The sequence below is a fragment of the Rhincodon typus genome, chromosome 7 (genome assembly GCF_021869965.1).
Source record: "Rhincodon typus isolate 14 chromosome 7, sRhiTyp1.1, whole genome shotgun sequence".
Classification (NCBI taxonomy): domain Eukaryota; kingdom Metazoa; phylum Chordata; class Chondrichthyes; order Orectolobiformes; family Rhincodontidae; genus Rhincodon; species Rhincodon typus.
This window is the reverse complement of record NC_063338.1, coordinates 12,740,725-12,753,073: the sequence shown is the minus strand read 5'-3', so window position 1 is coordinate 12,753,073 and position 12,349 is coordinate 12,740,725. Positions and strand designations below refer to the sequence as shown.

The window sequence follows — 12,349 nt, the reverse complement described above, 5'->3', positions numbered from 1 at the left end:
TACACAAATCTTTGAAGATGGCGGAACAATTAAGAAAGCAGATGACATTTATTGTAGAGGATGCTAGTCATTTTTAAAAAAAATGAGGCCTCAACTGGTGTATTATGTTCAATTCAGAGCACTTTAAGGAGGATGTAAGGATCTTAAACAGGGTGCAGAATAGATTTATTAAAATGATGAGGTACTTCAGTAGGTGGAAAGAATGGAGAAGCTGGGGCGTTCTCCTTAGAGCAAAGAAGGTTAAGAGGTGACACAAGACAAGTATTCAAAAAACAGTTTTATACCTGTCTTTCGCTAATGTTGCCACACTCCTCACAGACGATCTTGTTAACAACTATTCCATGGTATAGTCTGTTAATGAGGTCATGCCCGGAAGTTCCAACTAAAGAGCTCTCCAGTGCACTGAAGAGAATTCGGTTTAGTTCTTGTACGTCATGCTGACTAGTCTCCTGGAAATTAATTTTAACTTATTCAATTACACATTCAATCAAATCCTCTAAAAGTATATCAGCAAAATACAGGTTGAAGGGCTTTCAAAGAGAAATGATGATACAACCAGGGAAGCAACAATGCAAAATTACACATTTTATCAACCAATTCACGAAATTATAGCTTACGAATTCCTCAAAGGCCTTAGTCCTACATTTCAACTTGAATCACACAATTTTAGTCTTCCCACCCTCCTCTGCTCCACAACATCGAATTACTTGAGCATCCCTGAAACTCTCCCAACACGGCACACAACCTGAAGACTTGGATATTCAGCCAAGATTTTAATCATTTCTTCTAGCCTGTAATACCGTTCAGCTCCTGCCAAGGGGCTTCATAATGTCAAAAGTGCTTAATAAACTTCACGGTCAGGCTTTGGCTGGGAAATCCTCTACAATACCAATGCTGTGAAGTTGCTTGGAACATCTGTTGCATTCAAGTGACCATACTAACCAGTTTTAGAAAGAAAAAGGTATCCAAATTTTGCTTAAAATAGAGAGCCAGAAAATTTACAAGTATCTGTGGTTGTATAAACTTTCCTCACCAAAGTATAATTAAGCCTCACTGTCCCCAGAGGCTAGATTATTACCAAGTATGTGGGAGTTGAGTTTAAGGGGACAGATTAGGTCATAAAATAAAAATTATAACCATCTTTCAGATCCTGGTCTCCTCAGTTGATTACCTCATGATGCAAAATATTTTTAAAGCCAGTGTCAAGCATACTGACATGGCTGGCTCAAAAGCAATAAAGAGAGGGGATCAGGTCACCTCCATCTTCTTGGTCAGATAGATACAAAACAGTGAAAATAAAATTAATTTAGCAGATAATAATGCTGCCTGGAGAATTTCTATCTAAACCTAGACTTATCAATAAAATGGAGCACAATGAGGAGCATGAGGATGTTGGTGAAAGGTTGAAGTGATACTGGAACAGGGATTGGTGCTGAATGGTGACTATATTGTTTTCTAGGCAAGCTGGAGATCAGGTCACAATGGTCACTTCCTAGCAATTAAATACTTGGATAGGGAAATATAGCAATAAGAATAAGTCATTCAATCCCCAAAAAGTTTGTTCTCCATATAATTAGATCATGATAAGTCTTTACCCAATTATCTGCCTTGATTTTGCACTCCTTAAATAGCCTCACAAAAACCAAACAATCTGAGTTCAGAAATTTTCAACCGACCTTCAGGCTCGACAGCTTTCAGTTCCGATTTCCTACTACCCTTTGTGTGAATAAAGGGCAAAAAGAGAATAATATGCAGCCAGGCAATTTGTCTCCACTTAAGCAGCATAAAACAGAGGGAAAGTTGGCTCTGCCTTCCTAAATCCCTACAGAAATCCAGCAAGAAATAAATAATCAGTGTTACACAACACACCTCATTGCTTGTCCAGCCAAAGCTATCAGTTAGGTCAGATGTAGATGCAGCCAGCTGATCTGCAAGCAATAGCTGAGCAAAAAGTCTCTGCAGCTCCAAAGGGATAACTCGAACCTAAAAAAAATGTAATTATTGTATTCAATCTTAACATGCTGTCACACTTTAATAATCAAAATTAGTTTTCACTCCTGCTCCAGTGCAAACAATGACATGGTTAAACCCAACATAAAAAATGACAGCATCAGAACTGCTGATTCTTTGGAGCAATAACAGTCATCATCATACTGAACTTTACAGTCATTATGAATGCTATATGGTACAAGAGATAATACAAAAGGACAAAATATTAAGGTTTAGCATTCTCGAGAGTGGTAAATCACTTAGCCCAGATAAAATGTATCTCAGGCTGCTAACGAAAGCAAGGGAAGAATAGTAGAGGCTCTACCATTTTCCAATACTGCTAACATTGTAGCATTGTTCAGAAAACAAGGAAAAAAAATAGCCTAAATAGAAGCCAGTCAGCTTAACCTTGGTTGTAGGTAAATTATTAGAAAAGAATTCTGAAAGGAGCTAAAATTGCCATTTAGAGACGCCCAGATTACTCAAGGACAGTCAGCTTTGTTAGACAAAGGTTGTGTTTGACTAACTTAACCTAATTATAGAGTCAGAGCTGTGCCACACAGAACCAGACCGTTCAGTCCAACTTGTCCATGCTGACCAGATATTCTAAGCTAATCTAGTCCGATTTGCCAGCTTTGGTCCATATCCCTCTAAGCCCTTTCTACTCATGAATCCATCCAGATGGCTTTTAAGTGTTGTAATTTTACCAGCCTCCACCACTTCCTCTGGCAGCTTATTCCATACATACACTACCCTGTGCGAAAAGGTTGCCCCTTCGGTCCCTTTTATATCTTCCCCCTCTCACCTTATACCCATGCCCTCTAGTTTTGGATTCTCATACCATGGGGGAAAAGACCTTGGCTATTTTGTAAACCTCTATAAGGTCACCCCTCAGCCTCCGACGCTCCAGGGAAAATATAGCCTCAGCCTCTTCAGCCTCTCCTCATAGCTCAAACACTCCAACCCTGGCAACATTCTCAATTTTTTTTCTAAACCCTTTCAAGTTTAACAATATTTTTCCTATTGCAGGGATTCCAGAACTGAACGCAGTATTCCAAACATGGCCTAACCAACTGTCTGTACAGCTGCAACATGACCTCCCAATTCCTAAACTCAATGAACTGACCAATGTAGGCAAGTGTACCAAACAGCTTCTTCAATGCCCTGTCTACCCGTGACTCCACCTTCAAGAAACTATGAACCTGCACCCCCCTAAGGTCTCATTGATCGGCAACACTCCCCAGGACTGTACCATTAAGCGTATAAGTGGGGCTGTTGATTTGTTCACCAAGCTGGTAGGTTGGTTTGCAGACGTTTTGTCACCATAAGGTCTTGGAATAGATTTGTAGCTCGGGTTGAGGGTGTTGAGGTTGGTTGGCTTGCCGAGCTGGTTTGTTGTTCCGCAGACATTTCATTACCGTGCTTGGTAACATCCTCAGTGCAGCCTCTGATGAAGCGTCGGTGTGTTTTCCCACCTGGCTTTTAAACTCTGGAGTCCGTTGCGATGCATTGCCTCACTTCCGGGTTTCCTCCGTAGTGGAATGTACATGGGGTCGAGTTCAATGTGTTTATTAATAGCCTGCTTCGTGGACTGCCATGCTTCCAGGAATTCTCATGCTTGTCTCTGCCTAGCCTGTCCCAGGATCTTGGTGTTGTCCCAGTCGAAGTCGTGGTTCTCCTTGTCCATGTGGATTGAGAGGAGTGAGTATTGGTCGTGTCTTTTTGTAGCCAGTTGGTGTTCATGGCACTGAGGATGTTACCAAGCACGGTAACGAAACGTCTGCAGAACAAACCAGCTCGGCGAGCCAACCAACCTCAATGTTTTGTCACCATACTATGTGACATCATCAGTGCACCTCTGATGATGCATTGTTGGTCTGTCCCGCTCATTATTTATGTGGTCTGGTTTGATGTGGTGATTGGCTTCATTTCTGGTTCTGCTTCGTAGTGGTTGGTATATGGAGTCTATTTCCACGTATGTTAATGGAATTCTGGGTTGAGTACCTTGTGCGTCTCTGGTTGGCTTGTCCTAGGATGGTTATGTTCTCCCAGTGGAATTGGTGGCCTTCTTTGTCCGGGTGTGTGGACTTGACCAGCCAAGAACAGACTGCAACACTGGGAAAAGCCATCACCATCAAACAGAACAAGACAAAGACAAAGAAAAGACTGGCCCTATAGAAAAAACTAACCAAATGCACCCACAGCAATGACACAGACTAAGCAGACCCTTGGATAAGAAACCCATCCGACTGGCCACTCACAGATACTAAGAAAGACGTCCTGACACCTTAAGGAAATTACACCAGACAGGGGAAATTAACTAAACAGACTACCAGAGGATGAAACTGGGAGGATCAAACACACCCCGCTTCTATAGACTCCCCAAGGTACACAAGCCAGAAGTTCCCCTTAAACCCATGGTCTCCCTCCCAGGTACACCAACATACAGACTGGCTAAAGAATTACAACGTAAACCGATACACCTAGTAAACAGCTCAACCCACTCTATCCACTCGGTTCAAGAAGTTCTCAATATCAAAGATACCAGAATTGACGAGGACGAAACTATGACTCCTCTGACATGACAGCACTGTTTATTTCCATCGACATCCCCCAGCTCAAGAAGCACTAGCCTCGTTACCAGATGAACCAGTAATGCCGAACTCCTACAACACCAATACCATCAGCAAGGACCGCACCCTCAAACTACTAGATTTATGCCTCGTAACACGCTTTGTCTTCAACAGCCAGGTACTCAAATGAATCAACTGAACACCCATGGGATCACCCATATTAGGACCTATAGCTGAAGCAGGAGTTGAAAGACTAGAACGGACAGCCTTTCCCACTATCCAGCCAAAACTATGGGTCCACTATATGGATGACACATTTGTCATTACCAAGTGCACAAAACTGGAGGAAACCCACCAACTCATCAAAAACATCCCCACCGGCATAAAATTCACCAGGGAAGAGGAGAACAACAACCGACTCCCATTCCTGGACGTAATGGTCGAACAAAGGGCCAACGGTGAGCTCCAGACCAGCGTATACAGGAAGACCACCCACACAGACCAAATACTTAATTACATAAGCAACCACCCCAACACCCACAAACGGAGCTGCATGAGAACTCCATTCAAAAGGGCCATAACACACTGCAGCATGCCGGAACTACGCAAAGCCAAAGAAGAACACCTCCACAGCGTCTTTGAAAACGGCTACCCAAAAAGCGTAGTCCGCCAGTACTTACTCAACAGACAACAACACGCCCGAATACACTAGTCAGGCTGCCATACTCAAGAACGTATCAGAGATGACCACCAGACCACTCCAACCATCAGGAATCGTGGTGGCACACAAACCCATAGCTACACTATGACAACTACTGACAAGAACAAAGGATCCCATCCCCACAACTAACAGGAACAACATTATATATGAAATCCCATATATGGACTGCCACAAACACTACATCGGACAGACCAGGAGAAATCTAGCTATCAGGGTACATCAGCACCAACTAAATACCAAGAGACACGACTAACTATCATTCGTTCCCATGCACTCAGACAAAGAAGGCCACCAATTCAACTGGGACAACGTAACCATCCTAGGACAAGCCAACCAAAGACACGCGTGGGAATTCCTAGAGGCCTGGTACTCAACCCAGAACTCCATCAACAAACATGTGGAAATAGACCCCATATACCAACCACTACAAAGCAGAACTGGAAATGAAGCCAACCACATCAAACCGGACCACATAAATAACAAGTGTGACAGACCAACAATGGTTCATTGGAGGTGCACTGATAGTGTTACCTAGTATGGTGACAAAACATTTGCAAACCAACCTACCAGCTCAGCGAACAAATCAACAACCCCATCCACAACCCGAGCTACAAGTCTTGTCAAAAACTTTAAAGCACAAGACTTGCCCCGATTTGCCTTACCAATACACAACACCTCACATTTATCTAAGTAAACTCCATCTGCCACTTCTTGGCCCATCAGATCAAGTTTCCGCTGTACTCGGAGATATTCTTCTTCACTGTCCACTACACCAACAATTTTGATGTCATCTGCAAAGTTACTATTCCTCCTATATTCACATCCAAACCATTTATATGCATAACAAAAAGCAGTGGACCCAGCACTGATCCATGTGGTATACTGCTGGTCACAGGCCTCCAGTCCGAAAAGCAATCCTCGACCTCCACCATACCCTCTGTCTCCTATGTTCAAACCAATTTTGTATCCAAATGGCTAGCTCTCCATGGATCCCATGTGATCTAACCTTGTTAACCAGTCTAACATGAGGAACTTCGTCAAATGCCTTACTGAAGTCCACAAAGACAACGTCCACCTCTCTGCCTTCATCAATCCTCTTTGTCATCACTTCAAAAAACTCAATCAAGTTAGAGAGACATTATTTCCAATGCACAAAGCCATGCTGACTACCCCTAATCAGTCCATGCATTTCGATATACATGTAGATCCTGTCCTTCAGAATCATCTTCAACAACTTACCCACCACTGATATTGGGTTCACTGGCTATAGTTCCCTGGCTTTTCCTTACCATCTTTCTTAAATAATGACACCACACTGGCCACCCTCCAGTCTTTCAGCACCTCACCCATGGCTGTCGATGATAAAAATATCTCAGCAAAGGCCCAGTAATCACTTCCCTAGCTTCCCACAAAGCACCTGATCAGTTCCTGGGGATTTATCCACCTTTATGCATTTTAAGACATCCAGCATCACCTCCTCTGTAATACAAACACTTTTCAAGATATCACTGTTTATTTGTCCAAGTTCTCTAGCTTCCATATCCTTCTCCACAGTGAATATTGACACAAAATAGTCATTTAGTATTTCACCTATTTCCTGTGGTTCCACATATAGATGGGCCTTGTTGATCTTTAAGAGGCCCTATTCTCTCTCTAGTTACCCTTTTGTCCTTAATGTACTTGTAGAGTCCTTTTGGATTCTCCTTAACTCTATTCGCCCAAGTTGTTGTATGCCCCCTTTTTGCCCTCTTGATTTCCCTCAAATATATTCCTCCTGCCCTTACACTCCTCAAGGGATTCACTTGATCCCGGCTGTCTATACCTGCCATATGCCTCCTTCTTTGTCTTGACCAGAGCCTCAATTTCTCTAGCTATCCAGCAATCCCTACATTGACCAGCCTTGCCTTTTGCACTAATAGGAATAAACTGCCTCTGGATTCTTGTCATCTCATTTTTGAAGGCCTCCCACTTTCCAACTGCCCTTTTACCTGGAAATAGCTTCCCCCAATCAACTTTTGAAAGTTCTTGCCAAATACTGTCAAAATTGGCCTTCCTCCAATTTAGAACTTTAAATTTTAGATCAGATCTATCCTTTTCCGTAACTATTTTCAAACTAATAGAATTATGATCACTTGCCCCAAAGTGTTCCCCCACTGCCATCTCAAGTCACTTGCCCGGCCTTATTTCGCAAGAGGAGGTCAATTTTGTTCCTTCTGTAGTAGGTTCATCCAATACGGAAGACAATTTTCTTGTACACACTTAAACTCTTTTCCATCCAAGCCGCTAACAGTGTGACAGTCCCAATCTATGTTTGGAAAGTTAAAATCCTTTACCGTTACAAGTCTGTCATTCTTACAGATATCCGAGATCTCCTTACAAATTTGCTTCTCAATTTCCCGCTGACTACTGGGGGGCCTCTCGCACAAACCCAAGAAGGTGATCATCCCTTTCTTATTTCTCAGTTCCACACAAATAACTTCACTGGATGTACTACCAGGAATGTCCTAAGTACAGCTGTAATGTTTTCCCTCACCAAATTGCCACTCCCTCCCCTCTCATGCCTCCCTTTCCATGCTTCCTATAGCACCCATACCTTGGAACATTAAGCTGCCAGTCCTGCCATTCCTTGAACCATGTTTCTGTAATAGCTGTGATATCCCAGTCCCATGTTCCCAACCATACCGAGTTCACCTGCTTGCCTTCAGGCCTCTTGTGTTGAAATAAATGCAGTTTAATTTATCAATCTTACCTTGTTCCCTACCTTGCTCTTGCCTGCCTTGATTATTTGCCCTACTCCACTTCTCAACTGAACCAGCCTCAGATCACTTTTCTCACCATCTTCTATCTCTGTCTCCACCCCCTCCCCCGCCACAGATTCATCTGCTCTATCCTCGTATTCCTACTCTCACTACCAAGTGGCACCGGGAGTAATTCAGATATTACTGTCCTTGAAGACTTACTTTTTAACCTCCTGCCTAATTTTCTATATTCTCTCTTCAGAACCTTGTCTCTATCTCTTACTATGTCGTTTTTCAGAGAGTTTTTGAGGGAGTACATTTTACGTCTGCTCATGCTTTATCAAGTATTTTGCCAATGCCCCACAAGGCAGGCTAGTCAGAAAATTAATGCCCTTTGCATCTAAGAGAAAATGGCATGTGACATCCAAAATTGGTTAAGTGGCAGGATGCAGAGTTATGACTGATGAGTATTTGTGCGATTCCCAGTTGATAGTTTCAAAGCACAGTGCCCTTTGATGCACATGGCATAGATATTTTCTAATCAACCTGTTCAGAGATGTTATCACACACCTCTAAAGCAGATGGAACTTGAACTCATGCTTCCATATACTAATACAGGAAGCATAATTAAGAAGCTTCCAGTCAACAGAAACATTAGCAGTGCAATTGATAACTAGGAAGAAAGCTATAGACTGCAGGAAGCTATCAAAGACTGATCAGGTAGGTAAAGAAGTGGCAAATGGAATTTAAGTCCAACAAAAATGAGGTTACGCATTTAAGGATTACACAATAAATGGTAGGATTCTGGGAAATTTAGAGGGGCTCAGGGATATTATATTGCAAATCTACAGAGCCCTGACGACAGCAGGGCAAGTAGATAAGGTGGTCAAGAAAGTTTTAGGGAAACTTTCATTTATAGGTTAAGGTCTAGAGCATAAGAGCATGGAAGTTATGCTAGAATCTATGTAACACCAGTTAGGTAACAGGTACTATGTACAGTTCCACTCCCCAAAATACAGCAGGTATGCAATCACACTACAGAAGGTACAGGTGAGATTTTTTCTTCTTTATTCATTCACGGGATGAGGGCGTCGCTGGCTAGTCAGCATTTATTGCCCAGAGGGCAGTTAAGACTCAACCACATTGCTGTGGGTCTGGAGTCACATGTAGGCCAGACCAGGTAAGAATGGCAGTTTCCTTCCCTAAAGGACATTAGTGAACCAGATGGGTTTTTCTGACAATCGACAATGGATTCACGGTCATCATTAGATTCTTAATTCCGGATATTTATTAAATTCAAATTCCACCATCTGCCATGGCGGGATTCGAACCCAGGTCCCCAGAACATTATGTGGGTCTCTGGATTAACAGTCCAGCGATAATACCACTAGGCCATCACCTCCGCTGCAGAGAATATTAACAGGAGAGGAGCACTGAAGCAATGAGGAGAGGTTGGCATGGCTGGTATTGTTTTCACTGGAACAGTGCAGAATGAGGAGATTTAATTGAGGTGTATAAAATAATGAGGGATACAAAACAGGGTGGAAATGGAAGAATCTACTTTGCTAGTAGAGAGGTTGGGCATGGATTTAAAGTGATTAGTAAAAGGATCAGAGACATGTGCAAGAGTCGTTTTCTCTACCCGGCGAGCAATGTAAGACTGGAATTGCCTAAGTGGATGGTAGAGACAGAAAACATCACTGCATTTAAAAATGCTTGGATATACACTTGAAGAGGCTAAAGGGATATGAACCAAATCTGAAGGGCAGAATAGACAAAATCAATTGTTTTTGGCTAGCACAGCAAATGGGTCAAATAGCCTCCTTCTGTTGTGTAAATTTTTTTTATTTTTCTATATACTATATATGCACACATCAATTATAGAATAACTGTCTGGTAACACTGGCGAGGTTCACTGCAGAATTTGCCAACCTCAATCTCCCAGCCAGATTTACTTTTCTGAGCATTCATGGGATAGATATGGTAAGAGATGACAACACAGAGGCGAGGACAGTTTTGTAGGAAGCATCAACAGACACACTTATCAATTTGAACAAGAACCATAGATATTAAAAGACACATCACAAACCCATTTATACCTACCAAGTATTTTTCTTTTTAAAAGATACTTTTATCAATATGTCACATTTTAGCACAATAATTAATAAGTTAGCTTTCCAAAAGTGAGGCTTGACAGGCCAAGTGGTGGCTCTGTGGGTTTAATGGAAACCCCTGCAGTGGCACATTCTACATTCTGACAGTTATTAAATAAGGAGCTAAAAAGTTTAAAAATCATAGAAGAAACTCTTTCCAGCAGTTCATGAAACCCAACCAATGATGTCATCAGTGCAAGAAATAAATAACTACACTTACATTTTGACTTTAATAAATGCTAGAGATATCCCAAAGCACTTCACAACTAATGAAGTTCTTTTGAAGTGTTAAAATATGGGAAGGTCCATTAATTATAGGTGTCTAATATGTACCAGACTGTGAAATACGTACAGCTTCAGGAGTTTTCTTCTAAAACATTATAACATCAGTGAGCTATTTTTGTTCTGAAATATCATTTAGCATCAAAGAATATTTCAGGATCTGCTCATGGTATCAGAACAGTGAAGTTTGGTTCAGAAACTCTCACTCCATTGAGTTTATATGTCTTGTCGCTAATTGTACACCTAAGTATTAAATATGCCATGTTCTGGGTTACATTCTGCAATATCAGAAAGGGTTGACATAATTACAACTAGGTACAGCAGGAAGACAGCTGTACTATAAGTTTCAGTGGAAGTGACCCTTTGTGCCAGTTTTCTGTTATAAAATTTGTTAGGAGATAATTCCGTATTGAAAAAAGACAGGGGGTGGAGCTGGGGGAGAACAAATTAAGTGTCATTACTCAAAGTAGTTACTTACTTGAAATATAATTCTAAAGTTTAACTGATCACAGAATAAACACTTATTTGTTCATAGGGTCTCGAAAATCACTAGGCAAAAACAAAGTCAGAAGGAATAGCCCTTCTGAAGTTCAGGTCTGGCAGTACCCATGGAGACAGAAACAAAGCTATTGGCCCAGATATTCCACTAAGGGTCAGAAACCTTATTCCTGAGCCTAACTGGGTTTTTAAAAATGACCAACTTGCCTTTAGACATCTTCTGCACTGGAGATTCCTGGATCAGAATCTGTTATAACAAACCAGTCCAGGAATCCACAAATCTAGCAGTTGAGAAAATCAACAAGGAAAGCACATTCCCCTCTGCGGCAGTCAGCATATCACATTAATGTTAAATTTAAATCATTTAATGTGCAGCAGTACAGCCAGACACTTATACATCTCCCGTGAAGGCATTAGTACATAAGGCAAGCACTGAGTTTAGTGCCAGGTGGGTAGGACGCTACCTGGGTAGGTTTGGAAGTGTGACAGGTAAGCATATAAGCGCTTATGGTGAGAGTGTTTTTGATCTGACAGCAAGGGCAGGGGTTGGAATGCATTGACTGGGTCATGATGAGTGGCAAATTAAAAAGATACTTTACTCTCAACTCTTCTTGGATAACTATTACACTTCTGGGAGTTGGAAGCCTCCAATGTTAATGAACTCTTTATAAGGGTTTCAGACACAAAAGAAGAATGTCACAAGCTTCAATTTCCCAGACAATTCTCACAGCATCAGCTGCATCACAGATTCTGCAAATATCTAAGGCAAGTCCGAGTGGTATTATTGCTGGACTGTTAATCCAGAGACCCAGGTGATGTTCTGGGGACTCAGGTTTGAATCCTGCCACAGCAGATGGTGGACTGTGAATTCAATAAACATCTGGAATTAGGAGTCTACTAATGACATGAATCCATGATGGATTGTGGGACCATTGAAATATCTGGGCCATTGCTTCGAGTCAATATGGTTCTTCGCAGAGCTGATGCGAGAGTTGAAAACTGACGGCTGTTATACTATAGGAAAAGGTAGGGAGCAGCAAGTGTATAAAAAGGGAAGGTCAGGAGAGGGTTAGAGGTTGTACAGTATAAAATCTGTCACTGCTCCACCTCCAGAGTTCCAAAAAGGAGCCATATCTTTCTCAAAACATCAACTCAGTTTCTTTCTCCACAGAGACTACCAGACCTGCTGAGTTACTTCAGCATTTTGTTTCTATTTCAGATTTTCAGCATCCGTAACATTTTGCTTGGTCCCGTGCAGATCACATTGAAATAAAATGTCCATGTTAATACGCAAGCAAAGTGAAAAATAAACAAAACTATTTAAAGTTGTCAGGAGCCCATGAGTAGCCTTTAAAGAGGACTAATAAAACATAAGCCTTTGTGTCGATTTAGTCC

At 41.7% G+C, this 12,349-nt stretch overlaps 1 protein-coding gene across 3 annotated transcripts in view; it reads right to left on the bottom strand.

The window, feature by feature from the left end:
• Nucleotides 1-12,349, bottom strand: part of usp40 (ubiquitin specific peptidase 40) — a 114,652-nt gene that overhangs the window by 88,834 nt on the left and 13,469 nt on the right. For all 3 annotated transcript variants that reach the window (XM_048598590.1, XM_048598591.1, XM_048598592.1), the window contains 2 exons: nt 1,870-1,983; nt 285-449 (listed from right to left, as the gene is read on the bottom strand). In XM_048598590.1, coding sequence (XP_048454547.1) covers nt 285-449; nt 1,870-1,983 — 279 coding nt within the window. The remainder of the gene's footprint in view (nt 1-284; nt 450-1,869; nt 1,984-12,349) is intronic.